At 41.2% G+C, this 18,788-nt stretch overlaps 1 protein-coding gene across 1 annotated transcript in view; it reads left to right on the top strand.

Annotated features, from left to right (window-relative positions):
• Window positions 1-18,693, top strand: part of LOC109476249 (glutamate receptor ionotropic, delta-2-like) — a 47,807-nt gene extending 29,114 nt beyond the window's left edge. The window contains exons 5-19 of the mRNA XM_019777134.1: window positions 1,914-2,007; window positions 2,248-2,341; window positions 2,840-2,893; window positions 4,195-4,314; window positions 4,953-5,114; window positions 11,730-11,846; window positions 12,202-12,303; window positions 12,780-12,971; window positions 13,505-13,649; window positions 15,612-15,791; window positions 16,227-16,416; window positions 16,583-16,695; window positions 17,174-17,351; window positions 17,679-17,916; window positions 18,290-18,693. Coding sequence (XP_019632693.1) covers window positions 1,914-2,007; window positions 2,248-2,341; window positions 2,840-2,893; window positions 4,195-4,314; window positions 4,953-5,114; window positions 11,730-11,846; window positions 12,202-12,303; window positions 12,780-12,971; window positions 13,505-13,649; window positions 15,612-15,791; window positions 16,227-16,416; window positions 16,583-16,695; window positions 17,174-17,351; window positions 17,679-17,916; window positions 18,290-18,496 — 2,186 coding nt within the window. The 3' untranslated portion in view covers window positions 18,497-18,693. The remainder of the gene's footprint in view (window positions 1-1,913; window positions 2,008-2,247; window positions 2,342-2,839; window positions 2,894-4,194; window positions 4,315-4,952; window positions 5,115-11,729; window positions 11,847-12,201; window positions 12,304-12,779; window positions 12,972-13,504; window positions 13,650-15,611; window positions 15,792-16,226; window positions 16,417-16,582; window positions 16,696-17,173; window positions 17,352-17,678; window positions 17,917-18,289) is intronic.
• The last annotated feature ends 95 nt before the right edge of the window (window positions 18,694-18,788 follow it).

Here is an 18,788-nt window from a genome sequence, read left to right as displayed (position 1 = left end):
GTGTTCTTATCCTAGCTTACTTTAGTATCTAGGGAAGTGCGACCTCAAAATTTACGGGTCACTGTTAGAGAGTACTAAATACGTCAACATTGAACACCAAGGTCAAAATATCACGGCAACCGCACGCTTAAAAGTTGATGGTATTTGGCGAAAGGGGGGGGGGTGTCTAAAAGCTAGATTTTATCAATTTGACTATTTTTTCGGCACACAATATCTTTCTTTTTTTCACGCAACAGTGTCAATGTTGCAAAAAATCTTATTGAGTACAGAAGTAGAGAATGAAGGTTTCGAATGTTTATGTTGTTAAAGCTGCCTTGTGTAACATGAAGGTGATACAAAAAGTCACATTTCTGGTTACTTTATAAAGTAAGTTGAATCAACCATACTTCATTGAAAATAAGTTACATTCAAAAGTGAAGGTGCCAAAATATGATCTTACAGGAGTATGTTGAAAAGCTGGAAACACCTAGTGCGCCTCATCTGGGCTGTTTAAGCGCCAACCATAGATGTCAGAAGCGTGAGACAATTGCACAAATACGTTGAAACTTCAATCAAACGAAGATGCTTTTCAATTAAAATACAGTCAAACTTCGTCTACAGACCACTTTCGTAAGACAACCCTCGACCTACGAAGACCTGTTTTTGCCGGTCCGACCCCCCCCCCCATAGGCCACGAGCATTTGCATTTAATTTCCTGGTGCCAAAATGTTACACAATGCCCCTTTAAGGCAGAATTTCGTGGACAGCCGCTAGATACCTCCCCCATGGACTGCGTGATCTAAAACTTCTATTACCGCAACCCTCACGAGGAGCGATGCGCGCTAGAGATAGGACCGTAGGGCACGTTTAGGGACTACTCTCTCTCCACGGCTGAACGCATCGGAAACTAGAATGGTGTTGTCAATAAAAACCACCGCTTTAAAACGAACATATGGCTAACTTTCGATTCAGAACGTCCAGAGGATGTATCCTACCACTGTGACATGTCTGTTATCTAGTCAGTGCACACCTTCGTTATTAAGTCTCCTCCTAACATTTCTCTTAGTCCTCCACTTTTACCAAAGGTCGATCACATGTAGATAAATCACATGGGATCCCGCGATAGATCTGAAAGCCATTGTAAAATCTATGGTGAGGGTTATATATGACATGGGGTATTGGGTATGGCATGTGGGTGATTGATGGGTAATTATATGGTATTCGTTTGGGGAAAATGCCCCTAAGCGTCATAGGCCAGTTAACGTGTTACATACTGAGAGGTAGTTATTGCGGTAGCAATGGTCTGTTACGGTCATACTTGTTATGGTGCAGTAGGAGTTTGCAGTTATGATAATAGAGATATGCCTACAAAGAGTGCAATGTGAAGAATGTCCTGAAAAAACATGCATATTTATACACACGGAACCATGTATGTTTAGTATCTTCATTGAAATCCTGGATTGCAACGTGGAAAATATACGGTTTTCAAGAACTTGTTGAGTCAAGACTGAACTTCTAGGAACTGAATTAAGTTTAGGTTTACTGGAACAACATCTATTCTCCCAAGTTGGGACAAGCTCTAGTCAGTGAAGAGATTTAACTGAGTGTAAAGACTATATGACTGCATACAACTAATTTCATTACATTATGTTCTTTTTAAATTGAATATATAAGTATCATCATATTAATATTGATTATAAGCTTTACATAATATTGATACACAATATCATTGCGTAGTCATATGTAACTATCATATGCTAAAATGATATTGCAAGCTAGAAAAAACATTAAAATTTTACTACATTGTGACTATGCGATGTCTTACTGAGGGGCGACTGTGGTGTGATACATTTGTAGACGTCAGTTAGTTTTAGGAATGAATCCACTTTACTATAAACTGTATTTAATCACATTGTTATCTTTTTTCTCTCCAGATTTTAACCGAATACAGAACATCCTGGACAGAGGACAGAGAGGATCCCTAGACGTTCTGATTCTGAACTTCCAAAGAGTACAGGTCTCCAGCGGGTACGTTTAGATTTATGATAAAGCAAGAAACCTGTGATAAGAATGGTGTGCAAATCACGACTTAGAATGAATAGCCTCATTTTATATATTTCAGTATTAGAACCTAACACAACATGAAACAAAAAATTGTCATAAATCTTATATCATTATTATATTGTTCAGTTTTTGCGTAATTATTGAGAAACAGAACAGTAATTCTAACTGGAGGCGTCTCGCTTCCGTCTACTTTCGTCCAATCAGGTCTTTCATAGATCACGTGAGAGATAATGACATCAGTCTGAAGAACGTGGTGCTCCTGTGCCGCCCGAGTGTTATCGTGGATCTAGTTACAGAGGTAAGACATACTAAAGCACTGTAGACAAGGCAAACAATGTAACCATAACAGAGTAATAACATTTATGTTTACCCAAAGAAAACATTGTTTTTGCTCAGATTCTTTATTCTTCTTCCCCAAACAGTGACCTCTGACCTGAACCAATGTTGTGTTTGTTACCATGGTAACTAGTATTGGGTTATATCATGTTGCAATTTCATAACAGGAAGGATTTAGCCTGCTGTCTCCACATATATGAATGTTTTGAGTAAGAATTAACAGAGCAGACCATATGCGAAGTTAAACAAATCATACCTTATGCCTTTCAAATGTTACCTTTCTAGTTTTATTTCATGTTAAGTACTTGAAAGTAGGGAAAATAAAGAGTTTTAATACTAATGCTTTGTATCCATGGCTTTTCATCGCACTGGCCTGTATACATGTAACGTTATATCAGTTTGTAGTAGTTAGTATATCAATTTTTCTTGATTTTAAATCCAATTTACCATATACCTATAGGCGACGAAGATGGGCGTCATCAGTCATTCGGATCACTGGATAGTTGTGAATGAGGTAAATCTCACACTGAAAGTTAATTAGGTAATTTCAAGAGTTGATTACGTGACCGATTACGTAGCGGGTCACGTGTCCAGTAGCCAGGTCAGTAATGCAGGGCCGCCATGTTGTCGAGTGTTGTCGACATTCATTGCTGTTTGCAAAAAATGGTGTTTGTATGTATTTGAGTTGAAGAAAGTGAAAACTTGACATGGAACCTGTGAATGGGCATCAGGCTACATTGCAAAACATCATTCAGTAAACCTTTAAAGAGACAAATCATGCCAGCTAAGTACGGTTAACGACATGCGGCCATCAAAATGGATGGTTGTCCTTTTACAATCCCTTAATCAATTTGACACTTAGAAGTAAATCGAAAGCCATGTGGGACATGGTGATCGTTCAATGTCAACAAGGTTAACCTCTTGGCCCGTCGCCTATTCTTTGTAATTAACCTGTAAAGATCCGTTACGTAAAGAAAGTCAATACACAATCTCTTTAAGGACGTGGATTGAACTCTTCAGTACTTTAAAGGCAAACGCAGCTGCAGTCACTCCATACATACAAAGTAGGTTTTACAGTTCTACCAACTGTAAAGCACGCCATTGTGTGTTTATTAGGCCCATCAAGCCCGCCCATAAAACTGCACAAAAACTGCCGCATGTGTTTTAAAGTTTTTCATTTCAGTACAGAAATATTGCTTTAATACTGTTGGGCTGTTGGGTCGTGTGGCTTAACGACAGAGCGTTCGGCTCGGAACCAAGAGTTACAATCCTGCCTTGGCACCGATCGGGAAATGCACTTTACACGAATTTCCTCAATTATTACTAAAGTGAATTCTATGAAAGTTAAAATGAGTGTGTCTGTTGTCCGTTCATGCGTTTTTTCTGCATTGGTTGCGGCATAAAAATAAGTTGTAAAAAACTTGAGTGTGCCGTCGCCATGTCTTGTGATGAATGTTGGAATAAAAAAATCGGTCTAGCCGAGAGCAAAATGTTATGAAGAAATTTAGGAAGCAGAGGATTGCATATATTTCCCGGAAGTCTCAAATCTCGAATTCTTGTTTTCTATGATACAACTGTCTGGAGTTGGTGATTCACTTTAAAATATCCAGACAGAGGCCTGGCGCACCCCTGTGTCGTATTAGCCACATGGTGATTTATATAATTACATCATCACCAAGATAGAGGCCTGGCGAACTGTATTAATCTAATGAAAGGTGTTGTAAAGTGCGGTATAACCCCAACCAATATGCGGTCTATCGATGATGATGATAATAATGATGATGATGATAATGTTTTCTATGATAACCTTCCCAGGAGATCACAGCTGATGACCTACACCGTATGAACGTGACGCGAGGCATCGTGACGGCCATCCACAGGGAGGGGCGGCGGGGAACCAACTCTTCAGGCACAGCCGAGGAACACAGGTCACAGGTCAGCGGATGTAGAATGGTTTATTATGACGTCAACTATATCACAACGGTCGCGGCCCAAAGGCTAAATTGATGTTGTGATATTACAGAAATTAACTGCAAAACATTGAAATCATTTTCTACACATGCTAAAATAAAAAGCAAATATCTTAAAGTTAGTATAACCATTCATATATACACAGCATTTCAGCTACTTGAGTTGCTTAACTATATATATATATATATATATATATATATATATATATATATATATATATATATATATATATATATATATATATATATATAAATATAAATGTACATTGACAGGGTAACTTGACCTCCAAATTGTCAATTTAGCCAAAAGTTTCTTTTGTATCGGCACAAACTCATCGTATGATGACTTACTAGTAGTATCTTGTAATGGTATAATGTGGTATGCTAAGCTATGGTGTGGATGTTGTGTTGTGTTATGTATGAAGTAGCGTAAAAGGTGGAATTCATGATATGGCATGATTCGGTTTGATATGGCATGGTGCATTATGGTGGCATGTTCATCGTTAGGTAATTTCATCTTGATTACTTTACTTAATCAAAAGCCATAATAACATATTTCTGTCGCTGTGAGGTACTAAATGCATAATTATTTGTATATCTCAGCTCAGATCTGCGTATGTGTATGACGCAGTGACGGTGATCGCGCGATCTCTCGATGGTCTCGTGAAGCGCGAGAGTTGGGACACCCCCGCGGGACTGACCTGTGACCTGGGCGCACCTGCCCCGTGGCATGACGGGACGGCATTCCTGGAAAGCCTGCACCAGGTACTTATGTTCTCTATGCGCTCTCAACCTTGTACGGTATTCATAATTCAAATGCATAAATAGAAAAAAATTACATATCTTTTTAAAATACTATTTCCATACCCGAAGCTCGAAGGCTAATTGCATTTACAGAGTCAAAGATACTTTACGGTACAATACAATGATAGGACACAGACAACTACTGTCTGGAAAAACTTAAACTTCTACTCATACGCTGGTTATTATGAGGTTTGACGTCTTCTTTGAAGGTAGAGGATAATGCATAGTCCCACGTTCTAAAAATGAGTGGGTTTGTGATCTTTCTAGAAACGTAGTCTTTTTGTGATCTTCTAAATGATGAACGGATGGAGACAAAAAAGGGCAAAGAAATAGGTAAAGCTTAGATATTGCTAGATCGAGTTATCATTTGGGACCAGTTAGCGTTAGCCCCTCTCCCTCCTAAACCTAGAGGGGGGCGTAAACGAAATTGAGGGGGGGGGGTGACGTAAACAGAATTGATCAACATCCTTTCCTGGCTGGAATCTGGCCACATCCTTTCCAAGAAACCTGTTAAGTCGTTCCATCAACCTTCCAAACATATGCTTATCACATGTATGTGCACGAGTATAGCGCATATTGCCATTAAGTAATAACCAGCCAAGCTAGCTGAAATGGCCCTAAGTGCACACGGAGAGTAATTCTCAGCCGCGTGAAATGTCGCTAGCGGTAGCGTGTGCATTTATGTACCACCAATCATGTGCACACAGGCTCGGCTAAGTGACCCAGTAGTTAGATCGATAACGTGAGCTAAATATCACAGCTTTCTGTGGGAAGCGGTACGCCTATCAGATGCCTGAGGCAACATAATAAGTCAACGTGAAAATAGACTCCTTTGCTATCTTATTCGTGCTAATATCTTCGAACTTACTCCCCCCCCCCACAAAAGCTACGGGCACAAAACGTACACTGTTTTACACTATAATTACCGTTTTATATAAAAACATAAAACTATGTTTTATATAAAAACATAAACTTCATACAATTAGCTTAAATGTGATATCCAGGTACACGTGAAATTTACTTAAAACTGTTCACGAAATGAAACCTTTCGGCATGCTTTGATAGTTTTATGACAAGATTTCTTTTAGAGTAAGTTTTGTCTTTGTACAAGGACTATGTAGGCTCAGGTTTGTTACTCTTTATTCGTAATATCCCTTTCCATATTGTAACAAAAACCATATCACAGAGTCAAGTATATTTTAATAAGTTTGGGCCTCATCATAAATTTAGTCAGTCATGTTTGATATACTGACGTGGTTCAAAATGATATAAAAGAACAAGTGGCTGATTGGTTTTTGCATTAGAATTAACAATTGTTTCTTCAAAACACTTTGTGCTCCGTACCTTGATACGAAATTGCCTCTTTGATTGCAAGTTCTTTATGGATTAAAGTAATGAGTCCCATTGATTAGCATTCCTTTGGGAAACTAGAAAACGACGAAGATAATTTTCCACTGAAAGCTTTTACCGCCTTCCATTGCTATTAATCTCGTTTCCTTTCTATGATTTATCCTGGTCGCCTTTAGAGAAATCTAGTACAATAATTTCATAGAAAGATTAATATATTGCAAAGGTTATCTTTAAGGTTGATTGCTGAAAGTTTCTTCCCACGCATAAAATCATGCACCGAGTGACCTACTACATTTTACTCAGGATTATGAATGGTTGAGAGGGTTGTAATATAGGTCAGATGAAAAATTCAATGTGTATACTTTTTAAAACAAAGTTTAGCTACCATGTTAATATAAATTGAGCAACTAATCTTTACTACTTAATAATTATTACCGGGTGTGTAAGTAATATTATGGTGGCTAATCCGTGGATTCGCGTGTCTGTTTTCTTCTGGACAGATTAGGTTGACACCACGTGGGAGGGGAAGATTATCAGGCAGAATAACAGGTCAAAAAGACAGACACAGGAAATGGGGTGAATTTTAGAGTAGGTTGACAGCACACCGGTGGGGACGATCGAAAAGCAGAATGAAAGGCCTAGGGTATAGAATTTTCTTCTTACACAACCAGTAAGGTTGACTTCTCAACTGCTTAGTTAATGCGTTTCGATGTCTATCAGACACCTTCCTCAGAGCTTCTGACTGGAGTTCTGCAACTCGCCGCTATATATCGCCAAAGTAGGTGGCGCTTTTGCGGCGAGAATGCAATCTACTTTGGCTGAGCTTGTATCCCCTCTCGTCCCGGTTCATCACTGGGGTTAATTTTCTTATCCAGACTGCTTCTTTGATCCATCGGATTCTCCTGTTGTCCCCCCTATCTATGACCCTGGCTCCCTCCCAGTCTATCACACAATTGTTTCTGGCAACATGATTTTTACTCTTCTTTTTGTGCTTGTAGTTTCTGGGATCGTGTGTATCTTATGGCTTCAATGTTGTCTGCTTCTTTTCTATGTTCTTCCAATTTTTTGCCAAAGGTCCTTCCAGTCTCTCCAATGTACACTTCATCACAGATTTTGTATACGCAATCCGTTTTTACGTGGTCCCCCATCTTGTCCTTGGGGTGGACAAGCAAGTTTCTCAATGTTGTTTTTGGCTTTACTGCTGTGGTTACCTGGTGTTTCCTAAAGACCCTTTCTAATGGTTCAGTGACTCCTTTTACATACGGGATAATCACCATGGCCTTAGTTTTCTCCCCTTCCTTCTTGTTCTTCTCTGTCTATTTTGGCCTCTTCTTTTGTTCCACTTTCTGAAAGGTCCATTGTGGGTAGCCGCAACGGATGAGGGCTCTCTTGATGTGCTGTGTTTCTCTTTCCTTGTCCTCCTCCTCTGTTACCACCGAGTTACACCGGTTCATTAAGGTGCGGATGACTCCAAGTTTCTGATGCAGAGGGTGGTGGGACTGGAAGTTAAGGTACTGGTCCGTATGTGTGCTTTTTCTGTACACCAGAAGCTTGACTGTGCCATCCCCCTTTCGTACCAGGAGAGTATCCAGGAAAGGTAATGTGTTGTCCTTCTCCTCCTCATGTGTGAACTGTATACTTCCCGTGGGATCTATGTTGTTTAGGTGGTCTGTGAGATCTTGACTGACACCCTTCTTCACTATCTCCATCACGTCATCCACATACCTTTTCCATAGCTTGGGTCTACATGTGATGGGCGCTGTGGCAATGGCTTCCTGTTCTAGCCATTCCATAAACAGGTTGGCCAGTACTGGGTACACCGGGCTACCCATAGCTGTCCCACACCTCTGCTGGTAAATATCCCCTCGGAAACTGAAATAAGTGGTTGTGACAATAAAAGATAAAAGTTCTAAGATGTCCTCAACCTCTATGTTCGTCCGGCTCTTCAGCTCTTATCCCCTTGGAGCCTTCTTCTGATGATGCCAAGTGTCTCTGGGATAGGGGTATTAGTAAAAAGGGAAACAACGTCATGGGACAAGAACATCGCATCTTCATCTACTAATATAGTGGACATTTCTTCTGCTAAGTGCTTTGAGTTCTTAATGTGGTGTGTAGACTTTCCCACCAAAGGTGCTAACAGGTCTGCCAAGGCCCTGGACGTATTGTACCCTATCGAACCTGTATAATCAACTATCGGCCGCAAATGGTTTCCTGGCTTGTGTATTTTCAGTGTACAGTACATTCTCGGTACGTTTTCCGCTGTAGGATACAAATGTTTGTAATTCTGTAATCTTACTACTTTCCTTAAGCCGTTTTAAAATGGCAACTAGCTTTCTGTTGTATTTGTGTCGGGTCCATACGTAGTTTTTCATACGTTTTCTCGTCCGCTAGCATGAAATGTTCACTACCCATTTCTTTAGCTGTGTTCCGGACAAATCCACGTCCAGATCTTGTTGCTGGTTGTCGTGAATTAGCTTGTTTGAGTCGGTCAAACTTTTCAAGATGGCGGTCTCGCGTCACTTGGAACTCTCGTTCCCCGGATCTGATTACATGCGAACGCACGGCTTCCTGGAGGTTCCATGGACAGAACAGACTATGAAGAAAAGGTGAGTGGGATGCTAGCGGGCGAGAAAACATATGGACCCGACATAGAAATACAACAGAAAGCTAGTTGCCATTTTAAAACGGCTGAAGGAAAGTAGTAAGATTACAGAAGAACAGTATAAACATTTGTATCATAAACTGCGGCGGAAAACGTACCGAGAATGCACTGTACACTGAAAATACACAAGCCAGGAAACCCTTTGCGGCCCATAGTTGATTATAAAGGTTCAATAGGGTACAATACGTCCAGGGCCTTAAGCTTGGCAGACCTGTTAGCACCTTTGGTGGGAAAGTCTACACACCACATTAAGAACTCAAAGCACTTAGCAGAAGAAATGTCCACTATATTAGTAGATGAAGATGCGATGTTCTTGTCCCATGACGTTGTTTCCCTTTTTACTAATACCTCTATCCTAGAGACACTTGACATCATCAGAAGAAGGCTCCAAGGGGATAAGAGCTGAAGAGCCGGACGAACCTAGAGGTTGAGGACATCATAGAACTTTTATCTTTTATTGTCACAACCACTTATTTTAGTTTCCGAGGGGATATTTACCAGCAGAAGTTTGGGACAGCTATGGGTAGCCCGGTGTCCCCAGTACTGGCCAACCTGTTTATGGAATGGCTAGAACAGGAAGCCATTGCCACAGCGCCCATCACATGTAGACCCAAGATATGGAAAAGGTATGTGGATGACGTGATGGAGATAGTGAAGAAGGGTGTCCATCAAGATCTCACAGACCACCTAAACAACATAGATCCCACGGGAAGTATACAGTTCACACATGAGGAGGAGAAGGACAACACATTACCTTTCCTAGATACTCTCCTGGTACGAAAGGGGGATGGAACAGTCAAGCTTCTGGTGTACAGAAAAAGCACACATACGGACCAGTACCTTAACTTCCAGTCCCACCACCCTCTGCATCAGAAACTTGGAGTCATCCGCACCTTAATGGACCGGTGTAACTCGGTGGTAACAGAGGAGGAGGACAAGGAAAGAGAAACACAGCACATCAAGAGAGCCCTCATCCGTTGCGGCTACCCACAATGGACCTTTCAGGAAGTGGAACAACAAAAGAAGAGGCCAAAACAGAGAAGAACAAGAAGGAAGGGGAGAAAACTAAGGCCATGGTGATTATCCCGTATGTAAAAGGAGTCACTGAACCATTAGAAAGGGTCTTTAGGAAACACCAGGTAACCACAGCAGTAAAGCCAAAAACAACATTGAGGAACTTGCTTGTCCACCCCAAGGACAAGATGGGGGACCACGTGAAAACGGATTGCGTATACAAAATCTGTGATGAAGTGTACATTGGAGAGACTGGAAGGACCTTTGGCAAAAAAATTGGAAGAACACAGAAAAGAAGCAGACAACATTGAAGCCATAAGATACACACGCTCCCAGAAACAACAAGCACAAAAAGAAGAGAGAAAAAATCGGCAATCACAGACCATGTTGCCAGAAACAATTGTGTGATAGACTGGGAGGGAGCCAGGGTCATAGATAGGGAGGACAACAGGAGATCAAAGAAGCAGTCTGGATAAGAAAATCAACCCCAGTGATGAACAGGGACGAGAGGGGTACAAGCTCAGCCACGTTTGGGATTGCATTTTCGTCGCAAAAGCGACGATATATTGGCGATATATAGCGGCGAGTTGCAGAACAGAAGCAGTCAGAAGCTCTGAGGAAGGTGTCTGATATCGATAGACATCGAAAAGTAAGCAGATGAGAACCTTACTGGTTGTGTAAGAAGAAATTCTATACCCTAAGTATCTTCCAACCTGCTGAAATTATTTAAGGGATAATAACAGGCCGCCAACAGGGGTGAAATGGAAGGTCACAAAAAATACTTTCTGGAAGTCTGAAATATTTGATTTCCTTTTTTCAAGCTTGTTTTATCCAAACAACTGTCGACAAATCTGTAGAAAACTAAACTGTCATTTGGGGGCAATCCTACGGTATCGGTCAGCCCAATAGTCCCAGCTCTAACACATTGTCAATTACAGAACCCGTCTGATTTTCTCGATTAGGCCGGTCACGACGGCGCCAAAACCTAATGATTTCCGCCGAAGCCATTCAGATTAAGAACAAGGTGCTGTAATAACGCATGTCAGCATACATAGGAGGTCTACACACTACAGGCCAGCGGCACGCTGGCGAGAAAACAGAATTACAGACGTTGAAGTGGCCTGTGGGCAAAAAGGTCACTCTTGAGTTGTGAGAAATGGAAAACGCACCGAAGAGGAAAATTGCCCCGGCTTCGGATATTAAGAAAGGTTTCGGCTCAGAAGGAATACAGGGTCGGATTTTAGTTTGACATCTTGACTTTCGTTGACACAAGGTGTCAGGAAAAAACAGCCGCTGGCTGTCCATTAAATGAGTAGTTCAACCAATAATAAAGCGGATGCACCTTTGTGAAATAGATGCATTGGGGCAAAACAGAAATATTCTCATTTCTTTGCACGTTTTTGTCATCATTTCATACCTATAAGTAAGAATAACCCCCCAAAAGCTTCGTGTTGCGTCTGTTTACTTTGAAAATCCAGTTTTGACATTCTAATTTGCATCACGTATAACCGCCAGGGCCTCTAATGGCCTTGTTCTCTGTTTGATGGCAGGTGGACAAAGGGAACATCCTGAGCGAGAGAACGTCAAACGAGTCCGTGGCGCGAGCTGACGCGACGTTCCAGATCCTACAGGTCAAGTTTACTACCAACGGGACCACCATGGAACAGGTACGTCACAGGTACCTAGCTAATACGCAGCTAGCTAATACACACCGAACGACTTGTTACACCCGATCTCTGCATACTAAATTGCAGGAGTTGTTTAAAAACCTCTGGTGATGATGCCCCTACTGGACCTGCTGACAGCGAGTTCCACTCTGCGATAGGTCTAGGAAAGAATGAGTTTTTGAACACCTCAATATCCTTGGTTGATAACTCTGATATTTGAATGCATGGCTAAAGATAAAATGACGATATGGCCAGATGTTCGTCTTATAAAGGCTCTCAGTTGGGCAAGTTTTAATGCCTATAGCTAGAACTCATCAAGAACGCATGTAACACGTTAATCCATGTCTCTCTCCAGATCGGCACCTGGGACCCGGTGAACCACCTGGAGATGTTCCAGGTGCCGTACCCGAAGGATGTCGGTCTACAGAACGTACGCTTACGGGTGGTGACAACAGAGGTAAGATAAAACTTTAGACATGATGATAAAAGGCAAGTTGACTTAGCTTCCCAAAGAATTTTTCTCCGCTTTCGTCTCCGTGAAAGGGGAGGCATTGCTTTATTTCCACATCTGGGACACTAACAGGAAGTTAGTAGTCTCTACCAGAGTAACACGGCGGGTTCAAAACCAGTAACATTTAGCCAAATAAGGCCACACCAATTCAATTTGTTGGTTCACTGATTCAACCGTTTCATTCGCATCTTTTAAATAACTGTATGTAATGTAACTTAACGTTATGTAACTTCTTATGTTCTTATGTACTCTACCCTCTTCTGAAAGAATAGCTGGCACCAATGGGTATATATATATAATGTATATAAATACATATATATATATATATATATATATATATATATATATATATATATATATAAGAGAGAGAGAGAGAGGTAAAGGATACTTGTTTCAAAATAAACCACAATAAACTTTTCCAGGATATACCTTTCGTGTTTAAGTCGGGAGAAGAAGACAACCCGAAGTTTATCGGCTTCTCGATAGACCTTCTGGACGAACTGTCCAAACTGCTCGGCTTCTCCTACGACATCTACGAGGTGGCCGACCGGAAGTATGGTGCCCCAAAGCCTGACGGGAGTTGGAATGGCATGATTGGTGACGTAGTCAACATGGTGGGTGTACCTTCTGTTACAAGTAAATCAGAATTTCTGTAGTTAGAATGAAGTTTAGAAATATGTTCTGCTTATCATAACACTCTTGGCCAGCATGTCGGCAGAACATGTAATGTATTGTGCATAGCACTTCGGCAGAACGTTTCATATAAGGTCGTATTTGCGTATCTAAGGTTAGCATTCCGTCTGTAGTTTTCAAATGTTATGTCAGAAAAAATATCGTCTGCAGGATGCAACATGCAACATTGACCAAATATACAACGATAACCGTGAAAAATCAGGGTTTACATTCTGTCAACGTGCTAGGCTTTTCCACCGTACGTCGTCCAGTCACTTCGTGACTACCCTTCACAACTGCAGAAGCATTGCCGATGGTAAACTTGTAGATGTGACATATAGTTTGATCTTCCATTTTCAATGTAAATGTAAATCTGTTTGTTGCAGTATATTTTAACGCTTTCCAACTATCTATAAGACAACTAGATACAGCTTAATTACGTATTCTCGTGGCCTCTCTTCTCGCGTGACTTCAGAAAGCACACCTCGCCATCTCGGCCATGACCATTACCACCCAGAGGGAGACTGTTGTGGACTTCCCCAAACGCTACATGGACCAGTCCTTCGGCATCCTCACCAAGAAACCAGAGATCAAGACCAACAACGTCCTCGGCTTTCTAGGTATGTGCAAAATTATCTTCAGTAAAAAATAATGTTGAAAAATTCAACGCATAAATGTTTCGATTTTAAGTTTGCATAAATTTCAAACAACGGTAACAAACATCACCGTTCCTTTATCATTTTTTTTCTGAACCTGCTTTTTTCAGCCTTTTCTGCTTTCTACCATCTGTCATTACGCTTCAGTAGTCTCCGGCTGGTAGAAAATGCAATGACAACTTATCCATAACCAGATCCATTGAAAGAAACCATCTATCTAGGAATATTACACGGGAATTGGTTTCACGAGTGCACATTGTAGATTTGTCGGGAGTAGGAAGGAGTACCTTCACGCTTTCTCACGTCCATTTTCAATGACTTATATAATCGAAAATGTAACTTTATTCCCGTGTTTTGGAGCGTGAAATTGCCAGATGGAGAAGTTACGAGTGCGCTAGATCGTTATATCACGTTACACATGTCGCATTGGGTTTGAAATAGAAATTGTGGGGCGTTTTTTTTTGTCATGCGCCATCAAGCACAAAGTATCTATGAGCCGGAAATCTTGGTTACGACTGCAAGTGCTGATCCGTTGTAAGATGGTGATGTGGTTTGTGGATCATCGATCAAATTTGAACATTACCAACCCGAATGAAGTGAAAGGAATAAAACAGTTTTGGGAGTTAGAGACCCCCATAGCTCACCAAAGCATAAATCAATGTCATTGAAATACTGAACTGGCGTGCTATCTCCAATCGAGTTGGATGTGACCTGGGTAGATTATGTATATAGGATAAATTTATATATTATTAAAGCATACTTAACTATAGGTAAAAGTCCTACATGTACGTCATCACTTGGGAGGTGCTATCCGGTTTAAAATCTGGCTCCTTGGTCGACTCGCTACCTCCGAAACAAAACACCGGGTAGATGGGAGCAGGGAGCCCAAAATGGATTAGCCTCTACCAGGCCTTGAAAGACGGCAGGAAAGAGTAGAAATTTGCCAAATAGATAAATAACATGCCAAGGGACTTGGTCTACTGGAGATCACAGTTTTCTCTCTATTTGGACGATTTCTACTCTTCTCTTTCTAGCCGTCTCCCGAAGCCTAGTAGAGGCTAGAAATGTATGACACCCAGACTAAGCATTACCCTCTGTGCGATTACCTCTGGTTTCCTGGGTACTGTTTTGGGATGTCTGACATCTTTGATTTCTTGTTTAAATATACTCGTGTCATGACTATGCTGATGACTGGTTCTAGATGTCGTCCCAAAATGTGAGAATCTGAGTGATTGTCCAATTACGAGTACCGTGACTGTACCTGAGTACTTGATATCTGTGTCATCGCTCGCCCCTATCTTATCTCCGTCACGCTACACGCCCCGCATGTTGTTCTCAGTAGCAGGTAGTACGTCGTGCATATTAAGGAGAATATTATGTTTGGAAAAATAACATCAATTTTATCCAGCGATAGTGGCGACTGTACATAGATATCTACATAGATATATGGAATTTAGATGGAAGAATTGGTTTGACATTTACTGTCATTGGTTAGCACATTTTTTATCACTATATAATATTATATATAACATTGAAATAGTACATGTATATTAAGCTAGGTAAGGAGTCCCTTCTTGGTACCACGAATAAATATCTACAAGTAACCTACGTACGATACGAAACAAGCCACCATTTTCCGACAGTGACATCCCATTTTTCCTCACATATATCAATATGCAATCGACATATGAGATGTAAAGCTTAATTGTAGATCCTAATAAAGTCATCATATGTACATGTCAATATAGTATGATTGCCTCAACTTGCTAAATTAAAAGAATGATCAAAAAACGTGTTACATTTAAAGTAGGACGAAAAAAATATTCTCCTGGAAATCCAGTTTTTGCCACTCTAAAATTGCATTGGATGTTTTTAAAAGTTTAATGACACAACCACTCACGAGCGCCCCCTGCCGGTTGTGTTCAGGACCGTTCAGTGTGTACGTGTGGGGCTGTATCGTGGGGGCGCTGTTCACCGTGGGGACCGTGCTGTTTGTGCTGGACCGCATCACGCCGCACCTGCTGTACAGCGAGGGCGGGAACGAGACGCCGGGAGTCAAACTGAAGGACAGCTTCTGGTTCATCTACAGCTCCTTAGTACAGCAAGGTAAGCAGAATAGTCATTTTCTATTCCCAAATTAATCAATTAATGATCATGGCGACAGATGACAACAGTAAACAAACAATATCGTTGACCTAGATTTCTACTGCTTTTATCCACGCTGACTATGCAAGACCTAACCACTCAGATCTCTCATCATCATGTAGACAGACCTTGTAGATATATCCTGTAGATAGACGTAGTAGATAGACGTAGCACAGAAACGTAACACCTGTTTCTTCTACACTTGTACCCAAGTTAGATAACTTTGGCTCATATAGAGCGTGAATATGCAATAAAGTTCATTGTTCCTTCTCGCCCCCCCCCCCAAAAAAAAACAGATTGGATCAGCAGGTTTAAGAAAAAAAGGCATTAAAGAGGTCCTAGAATTGTGTTCCTATGTTGGGACCTTCACTGCTCAGCCTCTCTTCCTAACCTTAGGTTGGGACTGGAGCCCGCAGTCCTTCTCGTGTCGACTCCTGAGCGGCTTCTGGTGGCTGTTCTGCCTGATCATCATCTCCACCTACACCGCCAACCTGGCTGCCTTCCTCACGGTCACCCGCATGGAGACGCCGATCAAGTCTATCGACCAGCTGGCATCGCAAACGGTCTTACCGTACGGAACGGTCAGGTAGGTACCTGAAACGTAGATTTTTTGGCATCAACTGGGCAAAAATGTCGTATTGATCTAGAAAAGCTCTCATAAATGCAAAATGTCACATTAATGAACTGAATGACTAAAATACGTATACCTTATAGGCGTCCGGGTAAAATTAAGAATTTCTTTTTTACTTTAGTGACACCAGCCTGACCACCACACTGCAGTCGTCTGACATCGACGTCTACCAGAAGATGTGGCGGTTCATGAACGGCAGCGACCCGCCTACGTTTGTGGAGACAGCCGATGAAGGTCAACATTAACCCGAGGCGTATTACTACATTAATTTTGTAGCCACAATGTCAAACAACCTATCTCTAGAAATATCTTCCATTATAGCATTCGCAAGAAGATAAAAACTTTGAAACAAAATCGATCTTGTCACCATCAATGTACCGAGAAAAAAGTATGGAAATACTGTACTTCTAAAAGAGCAATCCAATCAAAAAATTCTTGCTGTTTCCTAACTTGTTCAAGCAAAAAGACTTGTCCTTTCGTTAAATCCATTGTTTTACTAATGTAAGTACATTTTGTTACCTTCGAATATCAAAATTCTTTATGCACAACGATTGTTTGAAAAAAGATCATTGGCTCAACAGGAGCCGACGGTTCGATGGCCATTCTTTAGCTCTTCTTAAACAAGTTGTTAAACAAGTGCTTTTTAATAAAAAAATGCTAATTAGGTCATTCAGAAATTATTTATTGGCTTTTCATTAACTTATATTACTAGGTTTCGAAAGAGTTCGACAGGGGAACTACGCGTTTCTGTGGGACGTCGCCATTATCGAACACGTCGCGCTGAACGACCCCACCTGCAGCCTCATGACGTCAGAGAGCCACTTCTACGAAAGGGGTTATGGGATAGCTCTCCAGCAAGGTTCGCCTTATAGAGAGGACTTCTCTTTTGGGTACGTCTTTTCAACAAAATGTCGTTCATGAACTAAAATTTACAAAAACGTAGAATTCCGTTTACATATCCACAATTATTATATTACTTTTAAGGCATGTTGGTTCCTATAACCATCGAATAAATTGCCGAGTGAGCGAGCTCACAAGTGGTCAATATTGAGTTATAATGACTCGTGGTTTAAGGAAAATGGAACCCTCTCATTGGTCGACACCATTTGGCTATACATTTACATGTACATGTATCATAATAACAAGGCAAACTATTCCAGTATTTTGAGTAATCGATTAAGAAATCATATCGTTTTATCACTATCTATATTTCACAGAATTCTACAGCTTCAGGAAAATGGAGTACTGGAAAGGTTGAAAGATAAATGGTGGCCAAAGCTCGGCAAGTGCTCCCTCTCCACGTCTCACACCAAGACTGTGGCCACGGAGCTGGGCCTGGACAGTTTCGCGGGAGTCTTCTACGTCCTGATGCTGGGAACTCTGCTGTCCGTGTCCGTCTGCTTTGTGGAAATCTTGGTCTACATGCGAAAAGGAGGGGACTACGATTGGAAGATGGTAAGATAATACAAATTTGCTGGGATACATCGGTTCTATGGGTAATTCACGTATACCCGGATGGTTTCAAACTTGTGTATTCCAGAAAGACAACTAAAATGGAATATGAAAACTCTGTGAAAACAATGCTGTGAAAGTAATGCACAAAGCCTATCAAATTCTCTCGCGAGAAAGATTATCGCGAGATTTTATCGGAACTCTCGCGAGGAAGATTATCGCGAGATTTCATTGAAAATCGTGTAAAATGGCGGTGCAGCAAAGAGTGACTCACGTATTTTTGCTCTGCAGCCAACCGATGACGCTTATTATGATTTTACGCTAATTATAATTCTTGATAAACGCTAAGTAATATCATCTCTGATCAATCTTCTAGTTCACCTGTAGAAAAAGAGGGAAGCCGCCGAGAAACGAGACAGCCGACACCCTAGTGGAGATCCACCGGAGGGAGAACGGGAACGTTCAGGTCACCACGACCGTGGAGTTTCCGCCCAGAGCCAACACCGTCCCCTCAAGTATCATCAGTAGAGACTCCAGAAATAACCTGAACGGACCGGAATCATTCAAATGTACAACCTTGTAATTTGAATCATCTGTGGTCGAGAGGTTTGGAAGTGTCGCCATGTTGGAACAAAGATGGCGGCCATGTTGGAACAAAGATGGCGGTTATTTTAAATGCTGGAGGGACTGTTGAGGTTCACGTATTGACCGTCGTAGCAACGTTACTGCTTTTCGAGGGTCTGGTAGTAAATGGAGGATAGCTTAATTGAATTAAGTAAAATGATCGGTATTGAACGTAACACATACCGGTTTCATGGCCATCAATGGCAGGTGATAGCTATCAGAGGTGAAATAACGTCTACGCTTCCATTTTC

Source organism: Branchiostoma belcheri, unplaced genomic scaffold (assembly GCF_001625305.1).
Source record: "Branchiostoma belcheri isolate BF01 breed outbred unplaced genomic scaffold, Haploidv18h27 scaffold37, whole genome shotgun sequence".
Lineage (NCBI taxonomy): Eukaryota > Metazoa > Chordata > Leptocardii > Amphioxiformes > Branchiostomatidae > Branchiostoma > Branchiostoma belcheri.
This window is presented reverse-complemented; position numbering and strand designations above follow the sequence as displayed.